We start from the raw sequence: 26,594 nt of genomic DNA, 5'->3' as shown, positions 1-26,594 counted from the left end.
AATAAAAACAGAAAACCTTTGGATAAATGGATATTTTTTATCTTTTCCATCCATTTCCCTGTCTTCCTTCCAGAAAATTATTCAAAAGGCTCAATGTGGGTGATTTTTTTTTTTTCCTCTTTGCAGGAGGAGAGGAGATTGAGGGTAGGAATCCTACAACCATGTTAGGGTAAATCTTCCAGGCTAATGTTCAGCAGCTAGATCAATCACAACAGAAAACCTAAAGCAGTTAAAATAACGAAACAAATTAAGAGTGTTCAAATAACTTGAAATAAAAAATTTACCCACTCATAAAAGGATTTGGGATTTTTAAAATCTTGCAATCACCTCATAGAAATGATAAAAGTTTTGGTTTGTTTTGATATTTTTAATAGGTCTTATGTTGAATGGTATTATATTTCTAAAATACTTTTTCTGTAAAAATATTGTCTCCTCAAGTATAATTGTATTACATTTTACAACTGAAAAATTTCCAAAGCATTGTAGATTATTTTACTATGTGCCAGTAAGAACATATGAATTGATGTTTATATACATGATTTACTTCCACATTTTTAGGAGGCCTTCTAAAAAATGATGATATTTTAGGAAACACTCTGGTTAGAAGTAAACCAAAATATTTATACCTTCTTATGCAAAATATTTGCATAAGAAGTCTATGCAAAGGGTGATGGAATTATTTTTACTTTCAGAGAATGTTAATTTTAATGTAAACTCTTAAGAATAGAATAGTTTGTTGAAGGGGTATGGTTTTATGGAAAATTGACAGATATTTCGTCAGCTTTTCTTGCAGAGCAGAAGAGGGAATAAAAAGTATATTTATTTAATTTATTATTTTAATATGGAATAAAAAATATATTTAATTTATTATTTTAATCTTTAGTAACTCACAATATTACTAGTCTTCCATCAGTGTGGTTAATAATTGTAGCATAAAGTTAAACACTCATACTTCACAGAAGTGAACAAGTAAATCTGTTGTATTCAATACTAAGTTGTATTCTGAAGTTAAAGTGTCATAGCTAAATCCTTAAAAGAAATCTAGACTTAAAATTTCTGTAAAAAATAGCTAATCAGTTTTAATCAAAGTTTACTTTTTTGGTAATTATTTCATATTTATTTCAATTATTTAATTTATGAAGTATTAAAATTGTTTTGTATGCTAACAATCTCCATTTCTTGCATTTTTAAATTGTCATATTTGCAAATCTTGGATTGCAAATCCACAAATAAAATATGGCATAGTACAGCTAATTATGGATAAATCCTCATAAGCTATTTATGAAAACATAAGTGAAATTTTTTTTTAACCTTTATTTTTCAGCATTGCATTACTTTCCAGAATACCAGTGGCTGGTGGATTTCACGGTGGCTGCTACAATTGTGTATCTAGTAACTGAAGTCTACTATAATTTTATGAAGCCTACACAGGAAATGAATATCAGCTTAGTCTGGTGCCTGCTTGTTTTATCTTTTGCAATGTATCCTTCAAAACATCATTAATATTAATTTATGAATTTATGTTCCTTTTGTAGCTAACACCATTAGATCTCATCTCTGATTTGGAAATTATTTTAGGTCATTGGAGAACTTTCCTGTGTTGAAATCTTATTTATGTAATCGAAAAAATTTTCATAGTATTAGAAGTAAATAGTTTAAGAGCAAAATGCAAAGAAAGAATATTAGTTCTCTGCCCTTATGTGATAATGGCACTACTTTAATTTTAGATATTATTGTACCTTTCACCCTCTTCCCTTTTCTTTCCTTAGTTTTCCCAAAGTAGAGACAATATATTATTAGTCAGTTTTACCATGTTAGGCCTATGAAAACTAAGACTTGTAATATATTATTACCTTCCTTGAACAATTTTTTACTTTTGTCATGTAGAAACTAAACCCTTCCACAGAATTAGTGGAACCTCAGTAGTTCAGATAACATCATTTTTATTTTCTTTTCCCATGGAAGTATCTTCCTGGAACCCTCAGTTCTCTGAACTTCCTGCATAGCTGTTATCTGGGACTCTCTTTACTGACTTCCTAAGAATTCCCTGTACCTCTTTCTGGATCCCATGATCTCTTCTTCTTTGGTTTACTCTCCTTTTGGCAGAGTGCATTCTCCTATGATAAATTGATTGTGAATTCTTTCATTCCTGGAATTATCTTTATTTCCCCCCATGATTGATATTTGGCTCAATAGAAAATTCTAAGAAAGAAATAGATTTTCCTCAGAATTTTGAAGGCTCTTGAGAAATTGGATGCCCTTTTGCTCTTGCTGTTAACCTACCCTTCCCCCACTTACATACACCCTCCTGAAGCTTTTCTCTTTATCCTTTTGTTATTCTGAAGTTTTATCATCAGTTGTCTTAAATTCTGGGTTTACCCTAAAGTATGGAAACTCATATGTTTTACTACTGGGAGATATTTTTGTTTTCTTGATTTAAAAAATATATATATTAAAATTAAACATGTTCCCTGTGCTCTCTTCCACCTCTCAAGAGGCAGCTTTTCTCAGCTCCTCTCTGTGTGTTTACCTCCATATATCTATATGCTTACAAGACCACTGCTTGATTTTAGTTTTAGGATTCTACTCTTGCCATTTCACTTTGGAAATGAGGACTTTGGGCTGCCACCATTAATCATTTCCCATTTATCTCATCTTCTACATAGAGTGACATCATATTTTAAGAATATTTCTTATTTGAGTTATGATCATGTAAATACTATTCACAGATAAATACTTGTCTTAATTTTTAACTTACATTGTTGTTTCTACATATTTTTAATTCAACCTCAGACTCTTTTGGGTGTATAAATCTCAATATGTTCTAAAGCCATCAGATTCATCTTCTTGGAGAGAGTTCTCCTGGAGTTCTCAGACAGGCTCCAGTATGGATCAGTTGACTTTCCCACTCGATGTGAAGCTATGCCTTGAGATCACCATTATCATCTTCTTAGGGATTCTCTTTGCATCTCTCTTGAATTGTACCTCTTTTTTCCATGTCTGCTTCCTAATTGGTTTACTTTCTCATTTTGGTGGAGCATATCCTCCATTGTCATTTTCAGAAAGGTTGCATGGAAAGTACATTTTTTGCAACCAGCATTTCTGAAAATATTTTTATTCTTCCCTAAAAATTAATTGATTATTTGACTGAGAATGGAATTCCAGGTTGAAAATCATTCCCTTGATAATTTTGAAGTCATCATTTTATTGTCTTTGAAGTTCCATTCTTGCTCTTTAAGAATTCATTTCTGATTTTTCATATGTCCTATTTTTTCCTCTGTGGAATCTTTATCATATCTTCTTAGCTAGGCACCTACTGTGCTGAAATTCTGTGATGTGTCTTATTGAGAATCTGTTTTCATTCTTTGTGGTGGGACTTTACCAATCTGGAAACTCATGTTCTTGAACACTAGAAATTTTTCTTGAGTTATTTTATTGATGATTTACTGTTCTTCTTTTTCTCTTACTACCATGCTTATTGTTCAGATATTGGATCTCCTAGAGTAGTTTTTTAAGACTGTCATTTTCTTTCTCTCATATATATGTTCATGCTTATATTTTTATATATTTTTTGGTTTTCCGGGAGATTTTCTTAACCTTCTCAACCCTTTTATTGAGTTTATTGCTTTGAATTTCTACTATAATTTTTAATTTTCAAGAGCTCTTTTTTCTTCTGTTCCACCACCCCTTTATGGGATCCTACTTGTTTTATGATTACATTATCTTCTCATGTCTATTTAAGATATTAATAATAGATTTTGTTAAATTTTTCTTTCTGCCAAGTATCTTTATGTTTTGCTTTGGTTTGGTTGATTTCTTTCATATTAGAGGCTTTTCTCAGAGAGCTCTAGTGATCTGTGTTTGCCTGTCCGTATTTAAGTCTGAGACACTAAAAAGCTGAATGGAAGCTCTAAGCACATGGTGAGGCAAGTCATTAAATCATCTGGCCAGGCCAGAGCTCATCTTTTTTATCTTCTCCAAAGCATAAATCTCCAGACTTTTTGCAGATGGGAGTGGATTGAACTGGTTACCTTTTAAAAGGACTTATTTTCAGTAACACTTTTTTTTAATACCTCCTGTTAACCCCAGCACACACATTCAGCAACTGGCACTTTCACCCCAGTGCAGAGAATTATGTGGCATATGGCCAATTCCTTATTCTTTTGGGAGTTCTCCAGTAAGATCAGATTGCTGCTTGGTTTTCTGATTTGCTTCGTCATTCTGTTTTAGTCAGTCACCATTTATCTACCTGCTTTCTAGCTTCCAAGATGTTATTGCTTTTTTATTTTCTTATTCACTGTATTTATGTACTTAAAAACAGATTTCTTTTCCATCATTTTGGTGGGGTTTATGAAGAGACCATTAGCAAGTGGTATGTATGCTCGATCTGCTATTTTATATTATTTCTTGGTAAGATCCTCTTTTTTTTGTTCTTTTTCAAGAACTGTTGCTAGTGAGATGTTTGATGTTTTTTGAATGATTCTTCAATTTTTTATCTCCCTTTTTCCATTTATTTTATACTATTTTCTTGGTTTTTTTTCCTAATTTTGTCTTTTAACCTTTCTGTTCAATTTTTTATATCAACTTTAAAAAGATTTTTAAACTATATTTTGAATGTTCCATTTTTATAGCATTCTTGTGCCATAAATGTGTAGTATCTTTTTATTTCTAAGGATATTAATATAGTTTTAAGTTATAATTTGCATTTTGCATTATTTTCTGAGTTTTTCCCCTCTTTTGCTTTAATCATGGTCAAAGATTGTTCTCAGATGTCTTGTGGTCTTTGAGTATCTGTTTATATTCAAGAAGGTACTAAAAAATTGGAAATTTTGTTCAGGTGGCTGGAGCTTGTTGATTAGTAGGCATTTTTGTGGATGATTGAGTGGGGACCTATGGTTCTTGGGGGATTTCTAAATATCAGTGTCTGCAGGTTACTGAGCCATCACTTTCTCCAAATGAAAATTGTCCATTCTCCCAATTGTGGGATATGTGTGACAGCCAGTGTTACAGAAGCTGATTGGGAAACAGGGCTCAGAGGCTTAACATTGAATGTGCAGTTATTTAATTCCCTCCTGTTTTCAGCTCATCATTGTCATCCTAACTTTTTTGTGGTACTCCCAAGCCAATTTTTCTGGTTGAGTATTTTTAGATAGTAGTCCTTACAGATTCTGAAAGAATTGGTGAAGGGCCACCACCTAGTCTGTATGATTAGGCAAGACAGAAGATCTGGGACATCGTAAGTGCCACCAGCACAGACTTTCAACCAGTCTTTCTGTTTTCATACATCCTGTAACCCTGCGTTTGGAAGTGCCTGGTGGCTCCAGTTCCTGACTTTTCCAGGGCTTCTGTTGAATGAATGAATTGACTTTCTTAGACCCAGCATAGCAGAGAAAGCTGAAATTTAAATCAGTGATTGCTTACCCTTCCCTTTACAGTTTTCCAAAATTTTGTTGACATTTTTTTTATCTGCTATTGTCTTTTTTCCCAATCTTTGTTCTTAAGAGTTTTTACTTTCCTTCTTATGTGGTTTATTTAGTCAGATTTGGGGAGTGAGCAGAGGAAATGCATGTCTTACATGTTTTGTATTCAACCAGAACCATCTTTTAAAGTTGCAAGTGGATACCATTTTAAATATATGATGTGATTTGACATTTCAACCTTACCATGCTACCTCTCTGTTCACTCTTTTGGATTGATTCAGGTATAATTTAGACCAGAAGGGCCAGAACAAAGTGTACTGGGTAGAAATACTGATTGTTTGTGTCAGTTGAGAAACATCCTCAGATATCCAGTGTTGCACTAATTCCAAGAGCAGATTAAGTTCAAGCATTTAAAATATTACTGTTTAATTCTGTATTATTAAATATGTGAAAATACCATTGTATCAGAATAACAACCCATCCCTGGGCATCAAGTCATATAAAACACACTAAAAATATTTTAACTTGATATAGCACTAGCTAACTATGTCATTTTACTTTGGACACTTTAATTAATAAGTTCTCATGTTTTCCAAAATGTTGTTTATTATAGAATATTCTTTTCTTCATGGTTTATACATATGTGGGAATGCATATTCTTGATATGCAGTTTTATTTTAATGTGGTACAGTTTTTGATATGCACTTACCAGAGAAATTAGAAAAACATACTTGTTAATAGCTACTCATTGTTTATGTGAATAAATTTCATCTTTCATTTCACTGAGTAATGCATAATAAAATGGCAGCAAAGGTCCCACACAGTCTTCAGCACTGAATTGGCTCTGCTTAGTTTTAAGTAGTGCAACAACGAAAGGCACCAAACAATGGCATCCCCGCAGGAATCTCATAGCTACCTCTCTCTCTATTCCAGAGAGGATAGAAAGTGCCGAAGAGCTTACAGTCCAACCTGTTTTCTACAAACTTTGACCTTCTACAAAAGGGGTAGGGAAGAAGAAGGAAGTAGAATCTAGTGTATGCTTGGAGACGTGCAGCATGTGAGAAAATGACCTGCTGCCTTTACCAGCATGCAGGAGACCAGAATTAAATGCCAGATATCCAGATTAACATCAAGGAGGAGTCTGTTTATAGTGTATTTTGTATTTTAGTTATAAAATATCTGGTTTTCCGTTTACACACTATGAATGGAGTCTAGCAGAAATGACTTCCAGATTCTCTTCATTTTTTTAAATCATATGTGCCTACTTATTAGTCAAACACATGTCTTCACTGATTACATAGCACAATAACTGTACTTAATTCCAGAGTCACATATACTTCAATTAATTCAGAAATTATCTCAGTTGTCACTGATGAAATGTGCTTTGTTAAATTGGTCCTAAAATTGGTCCCTTAAATTATCACTTAAAAGTGAGGAAGAAAACTTTTATTTCCATGGTCATTTTGTTTTCTTTCCCCCACTAGTTATATTTGACATACTTATGTAGGACAGCTATTATAATGTGTAAAGAATCTTGAAAGTTCTAAAAGCACGAGAATGACTTTTTAAAATGTGTGAAACTGAAACCTTGAACCCTGGAACCTAGAATTGAACCATCTCTTGTCATTATCTGTTTCCTGCTTCAGCTGAGTTGTACATTTATCTCAGCTGTCACACCAGCTTCCAGTCTCATTCTTAAACCCAAACTAATTCTTGGCTGTGCTTTAATTTCCTATTTGTGGTTCTAACTACCTTCTTTCACCAAGTCTGTGTGTTCCAATTCCATTTATGCCAAGTTACATGGTATGGGTGATATAAAGGGTGAAGAAAGCCTTGCAGTGAGGATGGAGCGGTTCTATCAATTGTCTTTCCTATATGATGGCCCATGAAGTCTTAGAGTCACCGAAGAAATGTCTACTGATTTTATGAGTATGAAGTGTATCGTTTTCATTTATGAATAAGTGAAAAGTAAAAAGGAAAAATGGTGCTTGCAAAAAAAGCCAGAGATCCTTTGGTGGAAAAAAATTTTTTTAATTAAAGTTCTCTACAATGTATAGATTTTTTTAAAAAAGAATCTTTCTTAGGAATAAGTTGTAGCACAGAGAGTAATACAGAGTCAGTTACGTGAATTTGAGTGAGAAGAAAGGTATTCTACAAAGAATGTTAAAGCATCTTAGTAGTCCTATTATATTTGGTTAAAGGACTGGATCATTAGTCACATTTTCACAGTGCTTGTATTTTACAATGTGGATGGTTTAAGGTACAAAACCCTGTTGTGTATCTTTTTATGGCTATGTTTTAAAATTTTAATTTGCCTTGGTTGCCAGACATACAAATTTTATACAAAGCTAAAAGCTGTGAATGGTTTAAGATAAATTTTAAGATTTTCTGATTTAATATTCAATTCTATATGTAGATTTGTAAATTAAAGGTCTAAAGATTAAATACTGCATTTGTTTGCTGTGGGAAGTAGACAACTGCAGCAAAGTAGTGCCACTTAGTCACCCTTTCTAAATTCCTTAAAAGGTTATAAATTATGATATTCTTACTTTACAAAAAATGTTATGCTGTAGATTAGTAAGGAAAATGAAACATTGAACATTGAAGTAGAGTGCATAAGATGTCAAGTCTAGTGAGAAAGGAACAGAATTAAAGTTATTGGATCTGAGCTCCAGGGCACTTGTTTATCTTGAAAATTTGTATATAGCATGTTTTATCAAATCTTGTTTCTTTCATAAACTTTTGGAGACCTTTTATGACATTAATGCTGCCAAATTATTCAGATTTCAGGTAAGAGTCCTAGAGTTAAAGAGGAAACTTGAGTAATAGGACCTTATTTCTGTTTATTAATTTATAATTGAGTCTGACTTTTTTCTTCTTTTAGCTACAAAATGATAGTTTTCCTTCTGAAACTAAAAATTTAAGGCTAGCCTTCTTTTGTTTTTTAAATAAAGCTTGTATTTTATGCTTTCAGAAATCTTTGGCTGTTATTTTCCTCCGCAGTCTGGTTAGATTGAGTTTGACTACAGCTTGTTTGTGGGATGGGGATTTAAACATGCATGATAGTTTTTTGCTTATATCTGAGAGACTTTTAGGTTCTTTTTCTTTTCTCTATAATTAAAATATTGAACCTGCATTTCTAAGAAAATATGAAAAAATATTTTAGTTAAAAATTGTCCAAGTATTATTTATTTTTTTTTAACATTTATAAGGATTAATGGACTTATTGTTAGTTTTCAGTGTATATCTGTAATAGATTCTTGTTACAGTTTCTAGGTTTCTTTGCAGTGTAGAATGCAGTATAATGTGTCTTGAGAATTTTGGTTGCATTTTTTTTTGGAAAAATATGTGGGAAGGTTTAACCATTTGAATAGGAAAAAACGGTGTTTTTTTTATTCATGGGGGGGTCACAAAAAATAAGTATATAATCCTTTCACAGAGTAGAAAAACTTTCAGTTTACATGAAATCATTTAGTTGAGTAGAAATATGATCTATTTTAAAAATAACTATGAATCTGAAAAATTTTGGGGAAATCTCTGTGTTTATTTCATAAGATACTATCTACGGTATCTGTGTGTTGCCAACAAAATATTTCTTCTTGGAGTATGGTCTCTCTTTTTCTTCCTTCCAAAACAGCATTGGTAAAATATCTTTGAATAATTTCAGGTGTTAGGGTACAGAAGACATTTTTTCTTAATATGAAAATTGGGCTTTTAAAGCAATTTGAGTATAAACTAAGTTGAAATATAATAGTACCTTGATATGTATATGTTATTTAAGTTATTATCTTAGATTCTAGAGAAGTTTGCCATTTTAGAACTAAAAATTAAGCCTGTTTACCATTTGAAAGCTCTTATTTTTAGCTCAAAGGTAACCATGTGTAAAATACTTCCTCCTGAGTAAATCTTCACACCTGTCCTTGACTTGAATATTTGCTAGTATAAAATTTTTTATTAAAAGTGTAACTTATGGGCCGACCCTGTGGCTCACTTGGGAGAGTGCGGCGCTGGGAGCGCCGAGGCCGCCGGTTCGGATCCTGTATAGGGATGGCCTGTGCGCTCACTGGCTGAGTGCCGGTCACGAAAAAGACAAAAAAGAAAAAAAAATGAAATAGCTCTTGTAGAAGTTTTATTTTGAAAGATGTTCTTACAGTATTTTACGTGTGGTTTATGATTTATTTTTCTATATAAATAGCTTATTAATAAGCATTTGCATGGGATTAGATCATAAAAGGATTTTTCTTTCTTATTTCAAAATAATTTGTTATGTAAGTATTATAGAAATTTGCTAAATAGCTTAACAAACTTTGTTACTGCTTTAGCTAGTATAGAAATTCTTTGTTAAGTGATCTCAAAATTAAATTACCACAGTTGTCGGTGAAGACCTCTAAATGGGGCAGTGCACTGTATTATATCTCTTGTCCCTTTATTTAAAAAAGGGGGGGAAAAGCCAGATTTGTATTCTGAGAAGTCTAATGTGAAAAATAGCCTGTCTTTTTAGGGGGTTTTGGTCTACTACCATATGCTACTTTTTGGGTTTATTGTATATTGTTAGAATGTAATACACATTGCTCTAAAGGTTTGGTAGAGCAGTGTTCATAATAAGTTGAAACATAAGTCTCTTTCACAAGAATTTTATTTCCTATTTTGTGGGATCCGAATAGACATCAGTTGGTTCAGCAAATCTTTTTTGAGTTCCTGGTCAGGAACTGTTAAGCACTGGAGTTATTGCTGGAAAATACTCATTTTTCTTTTGGCATATAACCCTTAAAAAAACAGCCTGTTTACTTCTCTATGAAATAGGCTAAATACATAGTCTGTTTTGTTCAGAACGTGTGTGTGTGTGTGTGTGTGTGTGTGTCAGAACTTTGCCTGTGTGTGTGTGTGTGTGTGTGTGTGTGTGTGTGTGTCAGAACTTTGCCTGTACTAGGTTGTATTGAAATCTTAAAGTTTTATGGTACTTTGTGTTTCACAAGCACAGTAAACACTTGTAATAGTGGGTTAATATTAATGGATCATCATGAGCATTTCACTATACAATCTCTTTGTCCATGGGTTCCACATTCATGGATTCAGCCAAGCACAGATTGAAAATATTTGAAAAGAAAAAAACCGATAAAAAATAACAATACAACAATCAAAACTAATACAAATAAAAAAAATACAGTAAAACAACTATTTACATAGTATTTACATTTTAGACTTTGCAGTTTTGAAAGTGTCTTAGTTTTGTACTCTTATTCATTTGATTAGTATTTGGTTGTGTCTCGAATTTCTAGGTTGTATTTTTCTTCACAGTTTTGAAGACATTGCTGTATTGTCCTTAACCTCAAAAGTTGCTATTAAGAATTAGAATATTATTGTGATATTTAATCTTTTGTATTTGACTTGTTTTGCTTTATTTTCCTTCTTGGGAAACTTTTTTTTTTTAAAAGATGACTGGTAAGGGGATCCCAACCCTTGACTTGGTGTTGTCAGCACCATGCTCTCCCAATGTGTGCTAACTGGCCATCCCTATAAAGGGATCCGAACCCACGGCCTTGGTGTCATCAGCACCACACTCTCCACACTCTCGCAAGTGAGCCACGGGCCGGCCCTCTTCTCAGGAAACTTTTATAGTCTTCTCTTAATTTGGTTTCTGAAGGTTTATGATTGTCTACTTTGTTGGAGACCTTTTTACTTCCTTGTTCTGGGCTTTTGATAGGCTCTTTTAATTTGGAAACTTCAAGTTTGGAAAATTCCTTTTATTATGTCTTTGAGAATTTCTTCTCTTCTGTTTGTCCCCCACATCCACCCTCCATTTCTCTCTCTCTCAATTTTGTTAGTTAGATGTTGTACCTCCTGGATTGACCCTCTCATCTTATCACCCTTTCTCTTATTTTCCATCTTTGTCTTTTTGTTCTGCTTGATGAAACTTTCCCTCAACTTCATATTTCAAATTTATTGATTTTTTTTGGTCTGCCCTGTTTTTAATTTTTCTGAGCTTATTTTTGGTTTCTGACCATTCCTTTTTCATAGCATTCTGCTCCTGTTTCAGAGATGTATTTATCTTTGCTTAGCTTTGTGAAATATAGAGATATATAGATATCTGTGTGTAAAAATGTTTGTGTGTATCTATATATACTTGTGTAGTTATATATTTTTTTTAACTTTTTATTCTGCTGCCTTTATCATCCCTTTTTTCTCTAAGTAACATTTTCCCTGTTGCTAATGTTATCTCGTCTTATATAAGGTGCTATGTTCTAATACAGGGGTTGACAAATGATGGCCTGTAGTGTCTGAGTCACAGTCTGTTTTTGCATAGCTCTTGAGCTGAGCATGGCTTTTAACACTTTAAAATATTTGGAGGAGAAAAAGCAGTCAGAAGAATATGCGACAGATTGTATATGGTCCACAAAGCCTAAAATATTTAGTATCTGGTTCTTTACAGAAAAAGTTTTCTGATCCCTGCTTTAATGTCTGAGTATTTCTTTCACTTTTAAGAGCCAAACACTAAAAGCTAATTGGAAGCTTTGTATGCAAGTATAGGGCTTGGTTGGTTTCACTGAAAAATAACTTGGTAATGCTAAAGCTGGTTTTGTTTTAGGTAATCCATAATATCTTTGTTGGTCTTTTCTTCGGGGCCTTCTGGTTTATCTAGAGGAGTGTTTCTTAATCTTCCATTTGAAATATGCAGTCCTGCTGCGCACATTTCCAAGGTGAGTACAGTCAGCCCTATGTATCTATCTGCGAGTGCTTAACCCGTGGATACAGAGGGCCAACTGTAAGAAGCTTGAGCACTGGAGGTTTTTGGTGTATGTAGGGGATTGGGGCGGGAGTGTCCTGGAACCAATCCCCTGTGGATATGGAGAGCTGACTGTACTACTTTTGAGCATGTAGACTTTCTCTTAATCATCCTGTTTTCAACACAGTTGGCTTAACTATAAACTCTCCTGTGCCTCAGGTTCAGTTTCTTCAGAGGTGAAATCTTAGTCTTCTGCTGTTTTCAAAGTAGAGTTAATTACCTGTCTGCATAGGAAGGCAGTGGGAGGGGAGAGTTGAGAGCACAGTTGCTACTTAGGTAGAGGTTAACGCACACCTCTATTTTCAGCCCACACCATACCACTACAGTTTGTGGAATCTTGTACCTCTTAAATTAAATTTTCATGAAGAAAGTTAAAAGATTTAAACATAACTAGTAATTGAATCATCATGTGATCCATCTGTCCTTGTATACATTCCCATTACTTTTTGGTATTAGAAGTTCAATATTTAATTCAGTTATCTAGAAAACATCAAGTTGTTGCTGAGAACTAGAAGGAACTTTTTAATTTTCAAAATAGACTTCTGAGGTGATGGATATAGTGGCTGCATTTTTCTGATGAAGAAACTGAGACAAACGGAGGTTAATTTTCATGTGGAAGATGACACAGTTGGTAAAAATGAACTAGGATTCAGCCTGGCACTCTAGATCTAGAGAATGACTTCTTTACAACTTTGTCACACTACAATTCGAGATAGCATATGATTGCGTGGCAAGTGAATTATAGTAGTAAGGTGCTATAATAAATTCAGAAGAGGAGAGTGATCTGGGCTGGAGAGGTAATGGTAAGCTTCATGAAGGATGTGGAGCTTTAGTTGAGTCTTTAGGTAGAGGAAAGGGAAAAGGACAGTTGAGATGATGAAGAGATTATGATCTAAGACATTGTGGTGATTACATTCAGGAGATGGTAAATAGACTATTCTGACCTAGGTGGAGGTTTGGGGACTATTGAAAGAAAGCTTGAATATGTGGGTATGACCAGATCATAGTATTATACATGTGTTATGGGGAGATTTTGTTCTAACATGGGATTTAGGAAGTACTTGGTTTTAAGATTTATCCAGTATACAATATGAATTGAGGGTGCAGGGATTATAGTAGTTTAAGCATTTGTGGTATAGGATTATATTAGATTAATTATATAATTAGATTAATACTTAATTAGATTAAGTATTAATGATAAGGGCAAGATTATGCTTCGTGCCTGGGTCAGGTTGCATCTAATTTTGTTTTCCTTTATTGTTGACATATTTCGTAATTTATTTAATTATTCTAGGGTAACAAAGTTTGTTAATAGGTGTAATCTTTGGGCAATTTCATTCTGATCATTTGATATTACTTTTGGCTAAAGATATTATTTTGCTTTACAGTATAAGTGAAGGAGTTGGAAATTGTCTATAGATTCTGGTATATATTTTCAGAAAAAAATGAAGTGGTGTTTTTCAAATGTGGGCTTAGGGCCCTTAGGCAGTAAGAGAAATCATAGCTGTATCTTAAAAACAGTTTAGTTATGGTCTTGGAGTTTTTATATTTTGTTTTTTTAACCTTATTCCTCTTTCCTTATCCTCTTCCAATATGTAAGCTCTTCCTTATAATGCCAAGAAAGAAATGGACCTGTAGAGTTTGATACTCGTAAAATAAATCACTGGCTTTTTTTCTTTTGTTTTGGAGAAGAGATAAATGAGTAAGAAACATGGGATTCAGAATACCCTTGAGGGAAAAGTTTGAGCATCTATATTCTAGAATCCCATCACCCCTTAAACAGTATTTTGTGTTTCATAAACTGCATTGAATTCCTAGTAAAATCTGAGTCAGATAAACTAGAAGTACATTCCGTAATTACAACTTAATATGTGGATGCACTTGTCCTTCATTTTAAAATGTTATAAACTCCATATAGATTTTCTTTGCTTTTATATTCTAGTTCCTGGAAGATTATTCAGATTTTCATTAGTTTTTCACTTCCTTCCAAAGGATATTTTATAGATAAGCGTGTTACAGAATCAAAATAAATGTTGTGGTCAAATTTTATTGGAGTCAGATCCTGTAAAGATGGTTGTGTATTAGCTCCCACAAAGTTATTAGTGATTTTTCCTGAACTTTTCCTTCTGCAGCAAAGTTCTATTTTCATTAACTACACACTATTTTAAAGTAGAAGATGGTGGTGAAAGATCAGTTTGTGTCACCTTTGGATTTTTTTTCTTCGTCAAAGCAATGGCAGTCTTAATTGTGAAAGAAAATTATCTGGAATTTGGACTTGAAACAGGTAATAGTTTGATACAACTATAAAAATCAGTTTTGCTTTATCCAGTGTTAATTTCTTTTTTTACTTTTTATTATTTAATTTTTTTAGTGTTAATATTGTTGACTTTGATATTTAAGTCAGCTTTATGTTTGATATATTTTAAAATTAGATTTGAGGTGTATATTCTGCAATGTTCTTATTAATTAGCCTTTATTTTTTCTTAAGATCTTCTCTTTTTGTTTGTTTTAGCTGTTTTTTATTAATCTTTCTCCAACAGTACTGTCCCCTCATGTTTTCTTACACTTAAATAAGTTTTTGTAATGCTAAAGTTTACTCTCATAGTTAAAGAATTAATGCAAATTTTATGCACACTCATGGAATGCACAAATATCAAAGGGATGTTTTCAAAGACTGCTCCTGCTAATAACCAAATTTTATTGCATTATGGCATACTAATTAACACATGAAAGAGCTAAGCTAGTCACTTCAAAATTTAAGATGATCTGTTTTCTTGCATTTTATTTCCAGGGAAAGATTCTATATTTTACCCCTGCGATAAGATAATCTCTTTTTTTTCCTACAGGGTTTACAAATTTTTCAGACAGTGCGATGCAGTTTTTTGAAAAGCAAGGTTTAGAATCTCAGTAAGTTTTTGAAACATTAAGCATTATTTAAATTTTAAAATTTCCATTTTTAGTAAAGCAGTATTTACTATAAATGGTTATTTGTTTTTAATCAGTGAAAAGAGTTCTTTTGAAGTTGAACTGTCTCTTCTAGAAACATCCTTACTCATAATTTTTATGGCTATACAAAGTTAATACCTTTCGTAGAATTCTTAGGTAGATTTGCTGTTATTTCTCTGCCTCCGAAGATTAAACTAAGTTTATAATAAAGTCACATGTCAATTCTGTGTTGAATGTGTAGATTAGGTTGTTAATGACTGTGACTAAAGAGGTATGCCCGGTTTAGTTCACAGTTCACCAAGATCCATTATAAGTACGAAGAACATTCTTTCTGTAGAAATTTACTTTGTTTTACGGTTATTATTACAATTTGTAAGGTAGAAGACAGGAAATTCTTGGAAAGTTAACTATAAAATCTTTTTTAAAAATTTTATTTTTAGGGGTCCTGTTTCAAAACTTACTTTCAAAATTTTCCTGGCTATTTTCTGTTCATTCATTGGGGCTTTTTTGACATTTCCTGGATTACGTCTGGCTCAAATGCATCTGGATGCCCTGAATTTGGCAACAGAAAAAATTACACAGTAAGCGGAAAATGTACATAAGCACATGCAGATAAATATATGTTTTTCATCTTAATGAAGGTATATTATTGTAATGAAATAATAAATTATTGTATTGAAAATTAATAATCAAGTAACCATTTGATGTCACACCACTTTTTTTCAACTATAAGCAAGTTTCTTTTATTTGCTTTTAAATTTTAAATCTTTTGTTAAAATACACCATCAGTTACTAAATTTTCGTTTTACCTGTTAAAATTGAAATTCCAAAATTTGTGTTAGTTCTCTTTGATTCAGAGACTTATGATACTGTAATCTTTAAAACTGAACTGAAGATCTGTGGAAATTTCCCTTAAAAATCATTTTTCCTAAAAATATTGATTTAAATTTTATGTAAATTTATTTAAATAATATTTTTATTTAAAATATTTTATTTTTAAAAATTTCAAAAGTAAAGGTTGTATACATAAAAGATGTTTGTTTTCTTTAAGTTATTGATCTGCTTGTTAGACTTGTTAAAATAATACATTATCTTGGGATTGTTAACACTGTACAATGTTATATAGCATAGATTACTTTTAACTACATATAGCCCATTTACTATATTCTTGTGGTTGTCACCAATTTTTTTTATTAATGTAGATACCTTGGCAGAAAGGCAGGCTTATATCTACTTCAACTCATCCAGATCAAAGTTCCTGTCTCATCATTTTGTTTTGCAGTAGAAGCCCAACTTGAGAATATTTCGTTTTGATATATGTACTTATAGTCATTAAGTTTCTCTGGGTGATAATATTTCCTAACATTTCTGTCTTTAAAACCTCTATTTAATGATGCTGATTCTCTATTATTTTCACATGGTTATCTCTCTTACCTATGACATTTTTCTTTAACTTAATTTTGACAGTCTTTCTTTCTTTATCCTTACCTCCGTTTTTGTACATATGCTTTGTGTATTTACTTATTCTCACCTCCCACTACTCAATCCATCATCCCTCTCCCCCCCCCCCTTTTACTCAGCATGTTCTTGGCTACATCCTGCCTTTCTCCCACCACCCGTCTCTCTAATTGCTTTTTTTAAAGACAAAACCTGGTTCTTCCCCTCCTCTCTACACACACACTTCAATCCACTAACCCCAGTGTTATGATTTAAATAAGCTGAAAAGGGTGGGTGGAGGGGAGCCCTTCACAAGCTACTGAAACCTCTGTGGGCTGCTCCTTGATACTAGAGTGTTCCCTAGCAACACCGCATACCTAATACTGCTTCTTTCTTCCCCTGCACCCGATAGTTTACCCGGGCTGCTGGATGAAAGAATCACCTTATAAAAACATTTAAAGTATTTAGTGGTGGTTGGGATGGGGTGGGGTGTACATCTTAGTGTCTTTTTTAGTAAAATGTGGCTTCTTTTTAAGATTTTTTTTTCTCTCTGGGGATGTGGGGTTTTATTTTATTTTCAGTTTATTGCAGCCCCTTCAATTGCGTTCCAGCACCCTGCCTTGATACAAGGGTGTGGACAAGCTAGTTCTGTTGTGAGAGTTCGATGACTGGCACAAAGAGCAGCATTCTCTTCACCCCCGTGGTCAGGCACTAGGACTTGTTTTAACGCCAGCTGTTAGAACCATAGTTCTGCCTTTCCCTGCAGGTGTTCATGGTTTCCTGACCCAGCTCTGTTTCTTCACACAGATCACTATCATTTGCTCATATAGTGATATTTAAAAATGTGTGTGTTTGTGTATTTTAGACCCTTCCATTTGGTGGATAAGGACAGCAGTACATGTTAATAAAATAGTCTATAGAATTTGCCCTTTTTTCTAAAATAAGAAAAATGTTTACCAGTTATCTGTCTCTGTAGGATAACTTGGACAATTAACAGTGAAGTTATAGTTATGACCTGAAACCCTTTGCTGTGTTAGGTACACTGCCTTGTCAAGAGTAAATTTCCTTGATTTGTATAAGATAGGGAAATTAAGGTATGTTCATAACAGTCCAAGAAGAAAAATATGTGAATCACTTATGATTTTAACAGTGTAATTTAAACATTATACATGATCATTACATACTGAGAGGTTCTTCATTAACAAGTTGTTGCAGTAATTGCCACCTGCCATATATGCCTTCTAGTATTGTGGACTTGGCTAATCACTATCACTTACTTGTAGACAATGAAGAGGCACTTTGTGTCAGTGGCACTGAAAAGTATCAAATGACTTTCTGTACTGAAAATCTTTTGAATATATTGACTGTATAACGTTAGAGAATTATTAAAGTACCTGTTTATTGAATCAAGGGAATACTATTGAGATTGTTAAGGAATACTAGAATAGATGTGAACAAATCTGGATTTTAGTTGTAGATCTGCCTCTAACCTGTTATATTGCCATAAGCAAGTCATTTACATTTTCTTGATCTAAAATGTTCTCATCTGAAAAATTAAGATAATAATGTAGTTTCTCAAGGGCTCAAATCAGTGTTAAAAGATAATGATAAATGTAAAATTATGGTGACAATAGTACCTTAATGTAGAATGCCGCAATAAGTTCCTACCTTTATTTTAGTTAAGACCCAACTTTTTCTAATTTATTAGCACATTTTGTTTCTGGATTTTTATACTTATTTCTTACATAATTTCAGAACATTACTTCACATCAACTTTTTGGCACCTTTGTTTATGGTTCTGCTCTGGGTAAAACCAATCACCAAAGACTACATTATGAACCCACCATTGGGTAAAGAAAGTGTCCCTTTGTAAGTATGGGTATTTGAGGGTCAATTTTTGTTTCGTTATATAATCAAAACTGTTTTCCTAAATGTTATTTACTGTCTTTAAGTTTTTTAATGATAAAATTAGAACACTGTATTTTTCACACATTAATAGAAATGCTGATATATGTGTTATAAAATGAAGCTACATTTAACTGTTTTGTGATCTTTGTTAATGAACATAATGATTATTACCTTGTGCTAATATTATCTTATACACTTGTAAGTTTTTTTATCTTTTTGATATCGAGTTGACATCTGACATTTATCTGTTGTCATTATGCCTATTATTTAGATACCTTCCACAGTTCTTTTATTTCTATTTTTTATTGTGAAAATTGTGAAATAAAAAAGGGTAATATAAATGGAAACTCATATATTCAGCCCCCATATTTAATAGTTACTAACATTTTCCATATTTGCTTCATCCATTTTTTGGTTTTGTTTTTTGATGAAGTATTTTCCAAGTAAATTACGGACATAACAATTTTACCCCTAAGTACTTTAGTTTGCATCTCTAGAAAATAAGGACATTTTCCTATATAACAACATTATCATCACACCTAACAGTTTAAAAACAATGCCTTAGCTTAACATTACTATCTAATACTAGTTGATATTTCTCCAGTTAGACAACTGTATTTTAACAGAAGAAGATGGTAAGGAAACTTAGAAACAGTTTATTAAGAGACATTAATAACTGTACTTGATATGTTAACTCATTAGCCTTGTGGAACTATGTTAGGGTAACAAAAAGGTTCAGACAGAACTGGTTCAAACTACAGCTCTGCTCCTTACTAAAACTGTCGCTTGAGGCAGATTATTTAACTTCTTGGCCTCTGTTTCTCCATCTGGAAAATGCAGATAATAGTATCCACCTCACAAAGTTATCATTGGAATTAAATGAAAGAACATGTAATACAATCAGCTGGAAGTGCTTAATCAATGTTCCTTTCACTGCTTTGCATCATCAAAATTAAAATAGAAGTACTTGACTAGTCATTAACTCCACAGTGTACATTTTATATTACGTACTTTTTTTAGATACTGGTACAAATTTTTCTTGGAGTATATAATCAGTGATGACCATGACAATTTTTTTTTTTAGAGTTAATCCTGTTGAATTAAGGGTTATCAATATTTCAGTATCTACTGAAGAAGTAGTTTTTCCCCACACAGCTAAACCTTAGTGGTAATTTTAACTTAACAGATTTTTGAAGTAAATAAAAGTAATTATAAGGATCCTAATGTTCTAGACAGTCTCAAAGAAACCTGTTATTCATGTCTTTGATGCTAAAAGCATTCCCAATCCTTCCTTGAAGTTTGGTCATAGAAATTGGATTTCATACTCCTGTAATTATGTTCTCTGATTTTATATTTTCCTCAGTTAAATTGATAAAACAAGGAAACTAGCATTTATGATAAACTCATCATGAACCAGTTATTATATTAGGTATTGATACTTTATGTATGTTCTCTCGTTCTTATAGTAATTGTCCATCTGTGGTTTCTGTTCTCATCCCATTTTATAGTTGAAATAACAGACTCAGAAATTAAATAATTTGGCTGAGGTTATTCAGCCAGATTTAGTGTATATAAACATTTGGTGGTTAAACCAACATTCCTTCCCACTTTCTGCCTGACTAAACTTTGTGCAGATTTATTAGCAGTGAATATTTAGCTTAACAGAAAGGGGGATAAGGAATGTTTCCCTTAGGTTTTTATTAAGTTATAGGAAAAATGTTGTTTGTACATGAAGACCTGGGATCTTCTTCCTAAATCATTTTTCCCCCTTTGTTCCATCCCCCCATTTCCAACCTGTTTTATAAACAGTTCAAACAAAATTACAGTCTTACCTCTGCTTCATCCTATTCTTCTTTAATTGTGAATTAGTGATGACATGATTAGACAGAAGTGGTTCTTAATTTTTGTTTAAAATCCAAAGTCCTTGGGGTAGATCATCAAAGCTTGGCTGCCCATCAAGCAAAGAGAGTAGGATAGGGGAAAAAGCAAGTGACAAGTTCTTCTGTCACATAGACAAATTGATTTGTGGAAAGGTCTCTATTTGTAGTCAGAAGCAAAAATTGTTATAATGCATTTCCAACCCAGAAATGTATTTAAATCCATCCATGTGTTCTGATACAGCATTGAAAAAGTAAAATGTAGATAAACACAGTCCATGTGTGCTCATGAACTTGTAAAAAGAATACCAAAAGAGAATATGGTAAAGCCCAGAAGGACATCAGGATTTTATGGAAACTACTTCTGCCTGTTCTTTACCTATATATGTTAGCCCAGCTCTGGCTTTTTCCTGAGATACCCCAGTAGATCAGCTTATCAAATATTTATGATGTTACTTAAATAATCAGAATTAGAAGATGCTGTTTAATGACCATTATCTAAATCCTAAACTCATAAACTGAGTAAATATTTTGTGATTTACTTCCTTATTTTATTCCCTTCATTTCTACTCTCTGTTATCCTCAAAGGCTGTGAGTACTGTCCTCAGGATGCTATCAGTCTGTTCTCCTTGTTGTACAATTCCAGGGAGCACAGTATTGTTAATAGGTCCTCTGAAAAGTTTCAAGGCTGTGGATAGTCTTGGATCTTGTGTACTGTTACTCTCACATGACTAACTCCTTAATTTCATCATTCATTATAGTGGAAACATGTTGATAAATGTTATGCCTTTACCCTTCTTAGCCAACAGAGCTTTTCCATTGGAATTTTATGTCCACTCATGACCTTGTAAAAGAAAGAAATGAGAAGAGAGCATGTAAAAATAAAGCCTTTGTCTCATGCTCATTTTGACTTCCATTTCATAAACAGTTCAAACAAAATTGTACACTTTTCATCTCTTCTCTGCCTTTTCTGTTTCCTGTACTATTCTTTAACATTATTTCTCCAGGCATCTTTTCCTATATTGTAGTTTTAGTTCCTTTCCTAGAGGCTTGCTGCTGGACAGTGGGAGAGGGTAATAATAGAACCAGTTTTAGGGAGAAGTATTAGGAGGTTTTTAAGATCTTTTCCCATTTGTTGTTCTTTATATCCATTCATTTTACCCTCATATTCTTAAGAATTTTGGGGAAACCCTTCTAAGTTCTAGATCCTATCAGTCCATGCATTTCAGCAGTCATATTATGTTACTGATATGTGCTAGAGTTTAGAGTAAACATCAAGGATAGTCTAGTCATTACTTTCAAATTACTCACAATGTAGTCCTTTATCAAAGCAGGAACTATGGTCTTTTAAAAACATTAAACCCCTAAAAGACATCAGAAATTATTTTTTCTTTCTAAAATCTTTTAAGGAACCCTCACCAGAGGAGGTCTCGTTTTTTAAAAGATGTCCTAAAGATACATCATCTCACCTGAAATCCTAACCTTAGCCTTGAGGAATTGCTCAGAAGTGAATTGCTTCAGCACATAACAAGTTAAAAGTTTTGTAGAGGAATCTGAAAGATCTGATTTCTTCATAATATATCAGAATTATTGGTTTTCCAGTGGTCCCAATTAGGAACTCAGCAAAATGAAAGATTTCATTCAAATATGAATATAATCAGACCAAACTGTAGTCTATAATAGATGGATAATTGGTTACTTCCACAGGCAGTCTCCTGTGGTTTCCTTTTTTCTGTCCCCTTGTTTCCAGTTTAAGAGCACCCAACATCTCTTTTCATGTCATGGCCAATTTTTCCTCCTTGGAGGAGGGTAGATATAGGAAAGGATCCCAAGTCTTGCTCTGCTTTTCTCTTCTAGGTTTCTGTTACTTCTTATACTTTCATGATGCATTTATCTATCTAGTTCTATTATGCAAGCAAAAGTACCTGTTATATAGCTAAGTCAATGGCAGAGTGGAATTCTTTTATGTCTCCAACTGTAGTTAAGTATAGATTTCCCATATTTTAAATGGTGAACGTTAACATATAACTAGCATGCTAGCATATTGTGGTCTTTGAGAGCACCGTGTCAACTTTTTGATCTGTAGAATGACAGAAGCTACATTTGATACTCTGCGACTCTGGTTAATTATCCTGCTGTGTGCATTGCGGTTGGCCATGATGCGTAGTCACCTGCAAGCTTATTTAAACTTAGCCCAGAAATGTGTGGATCAGATGAAGAAAGAAGCAGGACGAATAAGTACAGTCGAGCTACAGAAAATGGTAAGTTTTATACCATAGTTAAAATGAAAAGGAACAAAAATTCTACTGAAAAAAAAAGTTTGGTTTCCTTTAATAGATAGTATTTAATCTCACAATAAATATTCTTATTGTAAATAAATAGGATAGTCTTAACATTGGCAGATATCAGAGAGACCTCGGTCTGATTTTGGTGCTCGGTGAAGAAAGGGTCTCAATTTCTCTTCCTGCTGTAAGTGCTTTACGTGTCATAGTTGGGTGGTGCAAAGCTGCAGTATGCTTGCTATTGCTAAATAAGACCCCTCTAAATGATTCGAATGGCATTGTAGTATATCATCCAGACTTTATGACTTAAAGGGTAGGAAATATTTTTAGTGGTTAAATTTATTCCTTTAACATTATTTTATGTACTTAAACATGAAACGTACAAGGGTACTTTGAAAGGTTTGTGGAAGAATAGAATAAAAAGTTATGTGAATCTTTCCATGAATTTTTGGAATCACCCTCATAATTAAGTTATTGGTGATTCAGAGAAGGAAAGTGCTAGGAATCCATCCACCAATGCAGTAGACCTGATCATGTCTCGTGGAGAACTAATGTTGGGTCCCCTATATTTGATTTTTCTCCAGTCAGAGGAATTTTATTTTCTGCATAATTTGACCTTAATCAAATATGTCCGTGTAGAATGGAAATTTAGTGTTTTTATTTATGAGGGGTTCATGCTCACATATGACTCTGCCTGCTATTGCTGTTTAGTTTGATTTTAGATAGCTGCCCTTAGAGATTTTAACTTTTTAAAAAAGCTTTCAAATCTAAGTGAATGTATATACCATTTGTATCTTAATGATTATTTTCTTTGATTTATGTATGAGGGTACTTCAAAAAGTATATGGAAAAATAGAGTTAAAAGATAATGTAGATCTTTCTGTGAAGACCCCTTGTACATCATTTAAGAATTATTTTTAAGGAATTTACTTTCATATTTTCACATTCTAAAAACTTATCCTCAAAGTGACCCTTTCTGAAGTCTGTTTGAGAACATTTATAAAGAAGTACAAACTTGTTAACATTTAGTTTCCTTTCCATGAAAGGATTACTTGTTTCTTAAAATTTCAGTTTGGCAATTATATGAAAGTTTAATTTACTCATAACATGTTAGCTGTATTAGATACTTAAGAATGTTGTTGGTTGCAGGTGGCTCGAGTCTTTTATTACCTTTGTGTCATTGCACTGCAGTATGTGGCACCTCTGGTAATGCTGCTTCACACAACTCTGCTTTTGAAAACACTAGGTAGGCATGTTCTGGAAACTGGAAAATATCTTTTACTTTCTACCTATAATTAATGATCCTTTTTGTTACCTACAAAGAAATATGCCTTTTAAAATTGTTTCTCTCTTTAAAAGTTTTAAGAGGAAGCATGGGAAAGTTTTAGCTGCAGAAGATGGTTTATTCTCTTGTTTTTGAAAACTCAGGCCCATATGATTTTATAACTTTATGCTTTACTTGTTAGAATTGTTTACTACAAATTATTTCCCAAATTTACTAGGTAACTTGTGTGAGCACTGTTGATCATAGTTACTTTTGTGCTATAGGAAGATGATTTAAGATTTTGTTAGTGTCTAACATTTAAATTGTCATAATGTACTTGAAAATTTATATAAATTACAGAGTCCTCTGGTGAGTTATGTTTTAGATAACTTATGTTGAAAAGGGTGAAGACTTCTCTGTAAAAGTACGAAGTTCTCCTACAAGTCTTTTCACTGTGCTATCAAGTCCCTGTGTGGTGTTATTTAAGAACTATCTATTATTGCATTGATCATTTCCCTTTGCTTCGATCAGGCAGTCTGCCAATGTAGGGGTTTAAGAAGCTCAAAGGAGCTAAAAGTATTATTTGGGTGGAGTTAATAGATTCCATAGAGCTGATGATAGATTTAAATTCCTTTTGGGGATCTATGGAACGTAAAGGGGTAGGTAGCTCAATTGTAAATTATATGACTCATATCCTATCCTACGTAGGAAAGTATATGATGAAAAAAGTTTCTGGAAGTTAATAGTTTCTCACATTGAAATCATAGATAGTTTCTGGGAAAGAAATTTATTCTGATATTCTAGAGGTAGAAAAGATTTCTAAGAAGTTATTGCGTCTGTCCCTGTCACACCAGTAGAGGCAGTTGAATCATGTCTTATACAAGGAAAAAATTGTTATTATTTTACCAGATTTTAGTGTGTTTAATTAAAAGTATGTGAGACTTTTTGCTTTTATGTGTCCCTTTACTTGATGAGACTAGATTATAGTCTGGTCAAGTTAAGTGAATGTTTTAGGTATGTAGAAAGTATTTTATTTTATTTTCAATATAAAATGATTTTCTGTGCCAGAAAACTTCATATTCTTAATTTCAAATATAGGTTAAGGAATTCCCCCCCCCCCCCGCCCCCCCCAAATAAGAAGCTTTGGAATTAGTTACTATTCAAGTATTGTGTCTTGAATTTTCTAGGTAATCATTCCTGGGGGATTTATCCAGAATCTATTTCTACCTTGCCAGTTGATACTAGTCTACCCTCCAATTCTGTTTACTCTGAATTACCGTCTGCTGATGGGAAGATGAAGGTAACTGTTACACAAATAACAGTGGCACTGAGCAGCTTAAAAAACATTTTCACTCCTCTCCTTTTTCGAGGACTTCTGTCTTTTCTGACCTGGTGGATTGCTGCTTGCCTCTTTTCTACAAGCCTTTTTGGGGTTTTCTATCACCAGTATCTGACTGTGGCCTGAATCTCAATTGACAAAAAAGGAGATATCTAAGTCACACTTTAAATTCAAATATTTGTGCCCTTGTAGGGCTGAAGAAAACCAGAAGAAAGCAAATTCAAAGGAAAAAAACATATCAGACTATCTTATTTTAAATGCTCCCTCTGTATTCTCAGGGTGAATTAATGTTATATTTAAAATCACAGAGTAGATTAACTGTTACACTGTGGCATTGGAATTTTAACTCTTTGTATTTTTGTGAGAGGGCTATCTATAAGGGTAATATTTCTGATTACCTTGGTTTACAGAAACCTCCCACAGACTTTGAAACATCTCATATGACTCCAGTTATTGGTTGATTGCTCTTAATGGTGTTAAGGTACTGTTAATCATCGTAGTGGCTGCCTATAGAACAATCTTCAAACTGAGCCATGCTTTAGGAGAGGGAAATGAGCTAAAGTTGCTTCTGTTGGTATTATATTAGTTGTTCTTCGAACAATAGCAACAAAATCCAACAGAAAAGGAGAGATAGTTACTGTATATTACAGTAAAGAAAGCTGCGTAGTTATTATAATGAAAATGTACATGCTTACTATCTACCAGTACTGCTACTTGAGAGTAGCAAGACTATTGTTTTAAAATGTATTCTACCCAACTTGAGAGTTCTTTAAAAGTGATTGGCCATATGAACATTTGCGATCTTGCTATTAGGTTTTAGCCTGCCATATTTTATTTCATTTTGTGATCCTAATTAGTTCCTCTTAATAGTCTAAAAATATTTATCAGTACTGATCAGACTTTTAAAAAATTACTTTGTAATCCTGCTGACTACCTGTATGTATTGTATATATATATTATATATTAAATATATAATATATTGAGATTATAAAAGATGAAAATATTGGATTCTTATAATATTATAAGTTGCTGAATGTATGTTAAAAAGTGATTTGAAATGAGATGTATTTGTACCTAGAACTTTTATTTCTTTTTGGAATGAGATTAAAATACATTTTGAAAGTTCAGCAGAGCAAGCAATTTGTGTTGCCTGTGTGTGAGAGTACTTAACATTTTCTGAATGCTTAGGTGATTTCTCCCTGATTAAATTTCTTTTTCTGTCATTTTCAAAAATCATAATCTTTCCCTCTCTCTAACAGATCTACAGATATCATTTACTGTATTAAATAGGGCTTGTTTTAAATTTGTAGTTTCTATAATTAGAAATATTAAGTTTT

General features: G+C 32.9%; 1 protein-coding gene across 3 annotated transcripts in view; it reads left to right on the top strand.

The window, feature by feature from the left end:
• Positions 1-26,151, top strand: part of LOC134370041 (transmembrane protein 161B) — a 62,924-nt gene extending 36,773 nt beyond the window's left edge. For all 3 annotated transcript variants that reach the window (XM_063086970.1, XM_063086969.1, XM_063086971.1), the window contains 8 exons: positions 1,325-1,481; positions 14,337-14,488; positions 15,051-15,111; positions 15,591-15,731; positions 18,343-18,456; positions 22,459-22,633; positions 23,804-23,900; positions 25,106-26,151. In XM_063086970.1, coding sequence (XP_062943040.1) covers positions 1,417-1,481; positions 14,337-14,488; positions 15,051-15,111; positions 15,591-15,731; positions 18,343-18,456; positions 22,459-22,633; positions 23,804-23,900; positions 25,106-25,383 — 1,083 coding nt within the window. In that variant the 5' untranslated portion in view covers positions 1,325-1,416 and the 3' untranslated portion in view covers positions 25,384-26,151. The remainder of the gene's footprint in view (positions 1-1,324; positions 1,482-14,336; positions 14,489-15,050; positions 15,112-15,590; positions 15,732-18,342; positions 18,457-22,458; positions 22,634-23,803; positions 23,901-25,105) is intronic.
• The last annotated feature ends 443 nt before the right edge of the window (positions 26,152-26,594 follow it).

The sequence above is a fragment of the Cynocephalus volans genome, chromosome 2 (genome assembly GCF_027409185.1).
Source record: "Cynocephalus volans isolate mCynVol1 chromosome 2, mCynVol1.pri, whole genome shotgun sequence".
Classification (NCBI taxonomy): domain Eukaryota; kingdom Metazoa; phylum Chordata; class Mammalia; order Dermoptera; family Cynocephalidae; genus Cynocephalus; species Cynocephalus volans.
Note: the sequence above shows the minus strand (reverse complement) of the source record. Positions and strands in the feature narration are given on the sequence as shown.